Below are 7,534 nucleotides of genomic sequence, written 5' to 3'. Positions count from 1 at the left end.
TGCTTATTAAAAAAATATTTATTAATTTTTTACACCTGCTGGGTAGCACAAGACTATTAACACTATAACTCACTGAATATACAATAAATGTTCACATTTAAATAACAAGATAGAATCAATACTTTCAACCACTGGGCCAGCATCAGCTTCTCATTAGGTACCTTTTTAGCTCTACATCTTTTAAGAATATTTTTTGAAAGGATAATTCCAGGTCAGAAAATAATTCAAGAACATCAAAACAGAAAAGTCTTTCCAGAAAAATAGGAATGTTACATGATGAAATAACCATTTTTCTGGGCACAAACTAAACAATAAAAATGTAAAAAAAAAAAAAATCTACATCCAACCCACTTCAAAATATTCCCACTGTAATGAACACAGTCTACAGTGTCAATGTGTCTGGGAGGGAGAGATCACCATAGAAACCTTGGCCACGTTTCCCAGATTGGCCTGTCAGAGGGATTAGACTCTGCCATCTCTTCTGTCCCCTCGGGATAAAGTCATAAAATACCTGATCTTAGGACAGTGACGGGACATGTTCTGGAATCTACTTATCCCATAATAAGGACCAAAAAAGGAGAAAGAGATGAAGAGGTCCTTCAAGAGTATTTTCCTCTGTGTATTTTAAAAGTTAAAAATAACTGGCATAAAACCAACATTCCTTCAGTGATTGGCTTTATTTTAATCACTGGGTTATTCCTGAGAAGAGAGGGGAATACCTTGCTGGCTCACATTAAAGAGAATCCAACAGGTCAAATTTATTTATTTACTTGTGTAGTTTTTCAAGTCAGGGGTTCTCTGTGTATAGCCATGGCAGTCCTTGAACTCCCTGTAGGAGCGGCCGGCCTCCAACTCATAGAGAATCCCGCCTCAGCCTCCCCAGCGCCGGATGAAAGGTGTGCACTCTCACACTCAGCTCCAGCAGGGCAAATATAAATTACAAAAACTGTACCTTTGAGACGGTCTACTGCTCCTTACCCCCTAAGTCTCTCTGCATGAGACCCTGGGACAGCTACAACACTACAGGCCTTTGGAAAACCCGAGACAGTTACAGTCATTACACCACAGGACTTTGGGGACCAGAGTCTTGCATTTTGTGACTGGAGTCAACATTTCATGCTGAAATTATTGTTACCTTTTTGTCGGCAAAGATACAGAGTCCATTTTCAGTTTCCACACATTTTTTTTTTTTTGAGGTAATTTTCCCAGGTTCTTTTCGTGCCCAAATCTTCAGACATAGTCTATGAATGAGATCCCAAGAGGAAAGTGCAGGATCTACATAATAAATAAAGTGACTTCAAACCAAATGATTACTTTTCAGGAAGGCATCTTTACCACCCAGAAGTTACTCTATATCTTAAACCACAGACCCAGTTTTTCTTTAGAAATGTAAATAAAATAAATTAGTTAACTTCATTTGAAATGAACTTAGGTCTCCCTGATCTGGAGTGATAAATTCACTCTACAATAATTATTTTTAAATATGTCACAAAAGTTGTTAAAATACAGGCTTTGAAGATGTCTTATGGGTACAACTGGAATGTGTAGTAAAAAAAAAAAGGGCGACACTTCCCCACGAGATCCACAGCAAACACGACTCCCAAACAGGAACACATAGAAGACCACTATCACACAAACAACTGTGTTCCTCTCAGAACTAACTGCGGTAATATTCCTTCACACCCATCCCTTTATCTCAGACTATTACAATGGTCCCTTTATTTTTATTTTTGCCCTAGGTGGGAAGTTGGTCATCTTATATCAAGGTCTCGGTGAGTTAATGACGACAGGCTTAAAGTTTAAAATGCTCAGAAGTAAGAAAGGCCACCTTTCTACCCAACCTTAAAGAATCTTCATTTTTAAGACAGCATTGAAAGTACTAAAATACACCCAATGCTGTGAACCAGAGTGTGAGGTGGGGGCTGGAATTGTAGCTCAGTGGTGGGGAACCTGCCTAGCATGCAAGAGGCCCTGGGTCTGATTCCTAGCATCACACACAAAAGTGTTATACACAAACGCCTGAGTTTGTGTACATAGAGTAAGGAACCCATCCTTTATAAGTGAACGGTATGTGGATCCAGCAAGGCAGGACAAGGCTTCAGTTCTCTCTTTTCTCTCTTCTCTCTCTCTCTCTCTCTCTCTCTCTCATAGGTATGTATTTGTATATATATATATGTCTGTACATATATATATAATTTATATATTTTTCATAGAACTATATCTCCTTCTTAAACACAGCTATATATACCCAAAGTGTGGAGGCAGAGCTTTAACAAAGGGGCTCAACTCCTGTTCAGATCATGCATCCTTTTGTCTTCCAGGGAGTCTGTGCTTGTGGACTGTGAGGCCAGATCTGCCTTGGGACAGCATTTGTAGGGAGGAGGACTACTGCTGCAACCCAGTAGGTTTTCCGAAACAAGGTAGTTTAAAAACAACTGCCAAGACAGTGCCTGACTGTAGTCCCAGCTACTCGGGAGGCTAAGGCAGGAGGGTCCATGAGCCCATGAGTTCAGGGCTATACTGGGCAGCAGAGTGAGACCCCATATAGGAGAGAGAGAGAGAGGAAGAGAGAGAGATCAGCAATAAGAAAAATTTAGATGACAGTTTCGTTCAGAACACCACCATCAAACCTTTATCTTACTTTAATTCCCCCCCCCCCCAATAAGCTAGCTGCCTTTGTTAAAATTACTGAAAACTCAATGCATGAGATACAGCGGTCCTGATCTAATCACACCCATGAAATAAATGTTCCTTCTCTTTTGATGCCATAGCTTGGATTTCAGAAGTCCAGTGGCCACGGACTTGGTACATCCTGTCTCCACCTTTGGTATGAACGTAATACCAGCCACTGAGTATTTCCACGAAGGGAAAGTAAGGCTCGTCAGTGTGTTCAAAAACAAAAACAAAACCAACCAGCTCAAGAGCAAGGCGCAAGCTTCTCCACCTAGAAGTTAACTTTCCCCTGAAAGAGCTGCATTCCATGGCAGAAATCCCAAGGGTTTGAAGAGTCAGTTGACTCAAAGTGACCTTGGCAAAAATCACCCTTGGTCTACGTTGTTAAAACTGCAGTTTCCAAACGCTTGAGAGAGAAATAAATCTTTAAAAAGAGGTCGCGAGGTGTTTGGAGCTTCAGATTCCGAAATTGTGGTATGAGCTCTGGACTCCAGCTGCGGGAAGGCTACGGCTTGGTGATGTGCACTTCGCTGCCCCCATTGCCATTGGTGGTGGTTGTGATGATGTACTGTGTCGTCTGCTGTTGGCTGGGGCCTGTGGAGTCCAGGGAGTCACTGTGTGCCGAGGGCTGAACCTGGACTGCTCCGGAGAGAGCAGAGGCTTGCTTCTCCTCCAATTCTGGCTGGCTTTCTGATAACACGTAATGACCCTAGAGCAGAAGGAAAAGATCTTTGAAAAGAACTGGGGTCGGGAAGAGAGCGAGGAAACTACCACAAGGGAGGAGGCACATGTTCAAAGTGTGCTACAAGTGGACCTATCAGGTGCCTGTGAGAGATGCTTTCTGGATAGGTCATAGGCTCCAAAAGCAGTCCAAAGGAACACCTTCGCTATGTCATCAGATAATGCAATGAGGAACCTTAGCCATAGACATTTGCAACTTGGTGACACTTTGCTGGGCAACAAAGTTTTTTGTTTTGTTTTGTTTTTAAATTAAAAATAAATAAATAAAACATGCTCTTTAGAAGTTGCTCTTGAGAATTTAGAAATTTGTTTTGTTAATCAAATGTTAAAATTCATCCAAAATCGGCCGGGCGTGGTGGCGCACGCCTTTAATCCCAGCACTCGGGAGGCAGAGGCAGGCGGATTTCTGAGTTCGAGGCCAGCCTGGTCTACAAAGTGAGTTCCAGGACAGCCAGGGCTACACAGAGAAACCCTGTCTCGAAAAAAAAAAAACCAAAAAAAAAAAAAAAAAAATCATCCAAAATCAATTGAAAACTTCGTAAGGTCTCTCTGTAAAGGGGCTGACTGGATTCTAAGATAAGTCTTCAACATTAATGGTTCCCAGATAATAGAACTTCCAAGCCCGATAACATTTAAAATAATACTAGATGGGGCTGGAGAGATAACTTTGTCAGTTAAGTTTTTGCCACAAAAGCATAAAGAGATGCTCAATTCCTAGAACTTGACCCACCCACAAAAGGTGTTCTGTACCCCAGTGTTAGGGAGGGAAACAGAAGTAGATCCTTGGGACCCAAAGAATCCTAAATTATATTTTTCCTAGTAAAGACATTTAGAATATACTAAAGCAAAGGCTAGATCGATGACTCAGCTGTTAAGGGCTTATGTCCTCTGTCCATACAACAGGAGTTCTGTTCCCACGCCTGTATCCTAGCTCCAGAGACTCTGATGACCCTTCTGATCTCCTAAGGCACATCTACATGCATATATTTCCCCATAGACACATAATTACATTTTAGTTGGTTGGTTGGCTGGTTGGTTGGTTGATTGGTTTTGAAACAGCTTTTCTCTGTGTAGCCCTGGCTGCCCTGGAACTTATTCTGTAAACCAGGCTAGCCTTGAACTCAGAGATCCACCTAGTTCTGCCTCCCTAGTACTGGCATTAAAGGTGTGTGCCGTCACTGCCCCATCTCTCTCTCTCTCTCTTTCTCTAATATATTGCACCTCAACTGCAATTTCTCCTCCCTCCCCTCCCCTAGTATCTTCCTTTCACACTTCCCCCTCCCCCATATTCACCCTGAACTCTGCTTCCCCTCAGACGAGTAGGCCTCCCAGGGACATCAATCAAACATGGCATCTACAATAAGACCAGGTACATACCAGCACATCAAGGCTGGAAAAGGCAACCCAGTAGTCCCCAAACAGGCAAAAGAGTCAGGGACAGCCCCCTCCCCCACTGTTAGGAAACCCACAATAACAGCTATTCAGCACTAACATATGCAGAGGACATAGGTCAGACTCCTATGGCTCCCTAATCTAATCCTTCTTTTCCCTCCTCCAAAAGACTCAGCTCCACCCAACATCTGGCGGTGGAACTTCGCATCTGCTCCCATTGGCTGCTGGTTTCTCTGGTAACAACTGTGCTAGGCTCTAGTCCCAGAATGGCAGACAGGACAAAGTGTGGGTTGGAGGTTTCCGGGCTGGTTTGATGTCCCAATCAACGTGAGGCCTTACCTGGTTACAGGAGATGGCCAGTTCAGGTCCCATGTCCCCCATCACAAGGAGTCTTTGCTAGGGTTACTCTCCTAGATTCCACAGAGTTCCTGCTACACTAGGTTTCTACCTCACTCCCAAAATGTTCCCCATTCCAGTTTCTCACAGCATTTTCTCTCCCCTCCCCCATTAGATCCTTCCTGTTCCCAACCCCACCCTCCTCTCAGTCCACAGGTGAAATCTATGCTATTTCCACTTCCCAGGGAGGTCCTTCCTCCACCCCCAACCACCCCACCCACCCACCCTCACCCCCGCCCCTGCAGCCTGCTTAACCCTTTCTTGCTATTTAGTCTCTCTGGGTCTGAGGTTTGTTGTAGCATTATCATCATTTACTTTATAGCTAATATGCACTTATAAGTGAGTACATACCATGTTCGTCTTTCCAGGGCTGGGTTACCTCACTCAGGATGATTTTTTCCTAGTTCTATCCATTTGCCTGCGAATTTCATGATGCCATTGTTTTTAACAGCTAAGTAATACTCCATTATGTAAATGTACCACATTTTCTTTATGCATTCTTCACTTGAAGAACCTCTAGGTTGTTTCCAGTTTTGGGTTATTTTGGGTATATGCCCAGGATGGGGTATAGCTGGGTGTTGAGGTAGATTGATTTCCAATTTCCTGAGAAACCACCATATTGATTTCCAAAGTGATTGTAGGAGTGTTCCCCTTGCACACATCCCTGCCAGCACGAGCTGTTATTTGTGGTTTTGATCTTAGCTGTTCTCACAAGTGTAAGATAGAATCTCAAAAGTCATTTTGATTGGCATTTCCCTTATTGCTAAGGATGCCATACATTTCTGTTTCTTGGCCATTTGAGATTTCTCTGTTGAGAATTCTGTCTGCCTATATACTCTATTTTTTAATTGGATTATTTGGTTTTTTTTTTTTTTTAATGTGTATTTTCTTCAGTTCTTTATATATTTTGGAAATTACCCCTCTGTAAGGTGTGGGTTAGTGAAAATATTTTCCCATTCTGTGGGCTGTCATTTTGTCCTATTGATGGTGTCCTTTGCCTTACAGATTGTCAGTTTCATGGGATCCTATTTATTAATTATTGATCTTAAGTGCTTGAGCTGTTGGTTTTGTTCTACTCAGAAGTTGTCTCCTGTACCAATGAGTAAAAGGCTACTCCTCACTTTTTCTCCTATCCGATTCAGTGTATTTAGTTTACTTTGAGGTCTTTGATCCACATGAAATTGAGTTTTGCTCAGGGTGATAAATATGGATCCATTTGCATTCTTCTACATACCAACATACAGTTAGACCAGCACCATTTGTTGAAGATGCTTTCATTTTTCCACTGTAATTTTGGCTTCTTTGTCAAACATCAGGTGTCTATAGATGTGAGGATTTACATCTGGGTGTTTGATTCAATTCCATTGGCTAAATTGTTTTTATGCCAATACCATGCAGTTTTTATTATAGCTTTGTGGTAAGCTTGAAATTGGTTGGTTCCTCTGGAAATTGATACCTTTGGAAGTTCTATTGTACAGAATTGATTTAGCTATCCTGGGTTTTTTGTTTTAGCATATGAATTTTCAAGGTCTGTAAAGAATTATGTTGGGATTTTGATGGGGACTGCACTGAATCTGTAGATCGCTTTCAGTAGGTTGACCGTTTTACTATGTTAGCCCTACAATCCATGAGCATGATTCTGAATCTTCTTCAGTTTCTTTCTTCAAACAAATCTTTTACTTGCTTAGTTAGAATTATGCCAAGATATTTTATATTATTTGTGGGTATTGTGAAAAGTGTTATTTCTGTTTTCTTTTCAGCCTATATTATTTGCTTATAGATGGGCTACTGCAATTTATCTCTGTCTGTCTGTCTATCTATCTATCTATCTATCTATCTATCTATCTATCTTTTTGATATTTTCCTGGATTCAATTTGCAAGTATTTTATTAAATCCTTTTACATCAATGTTCATGAAGAAAATTGGTCTGTGACCCTTCCTTGTTGAATCTTTGTGTGGTCTGGTTGTCAGGGTAACTGTGGTCTCATAGAATGACTTGGCAATGCTCCTGTTTGTATTTTGTGGACTAATTTGAGGAGTATTGACATTAGCTCTTCTTTGAAAATTTGGCAGAATTCTGCACTAAAACCATCTGGTCCCGAGCTTTTTTTAGTTGGGAGACTTTTAATGACTGCTTCTATTCCCTTATAGTACTATTTAAGTTATCTGATCTTGATTTAACTTTGGTAAGCAGAATCTATTAAAAATTTTGTCCATTTCTTTTAGATTTTTCAATGTTGTGGAGTATAGGTTTTTGAAGTATGACCTAATAATTCTTTGGGTTTTTTTTTTTTTTTTTTTTTTTTTGGTTTTTCGAGACAGGGTTTCTCT

At 41.1% G+C, this 7,534-nt stretch overlaps 1 protein-coding gene across 2 annotated transcripts in view; it reads right to left on the bottom strand.

Annotated features, from left to right (window-relative positions):
• The window catches only part of Prdm10 (PR/SET domain 10), a 100,545-nt gene continuing 93,011 nt past the window's right edge, over positions 1-7,534 (bottom strand). For both annotated transcript variants that reach the window (XM_029543397.1, XM_029543398.1), the window contains one exon: positions 1-3,382. In XM_029543397.1, coding sequence (XP_029399257.1) covers positions 3,179-3,382 — 204 coding nt within the window. In that variant the 3' untranslated portion in view covers positions 1-3,178. The remainder of the gene's footprint in view (positions 3,383-7,534) is intronic.

The sequence above is a fragment of the Mus pahari genome, chromosome 10 (genome assembly GCF_900095145.1).
Source record: "Mus pahari chromosome 10, PAHARI_EIJ_v1.1, whole genome shotgun sequence".
NCBI lineage: Eukaryota > Metazoa > Chordata > Mammalia > Rodentia > Muridae > Mus > Mus pahari.
This window is presented reverse-complemented; position numbering and strand designations above follow the sequence as displayed.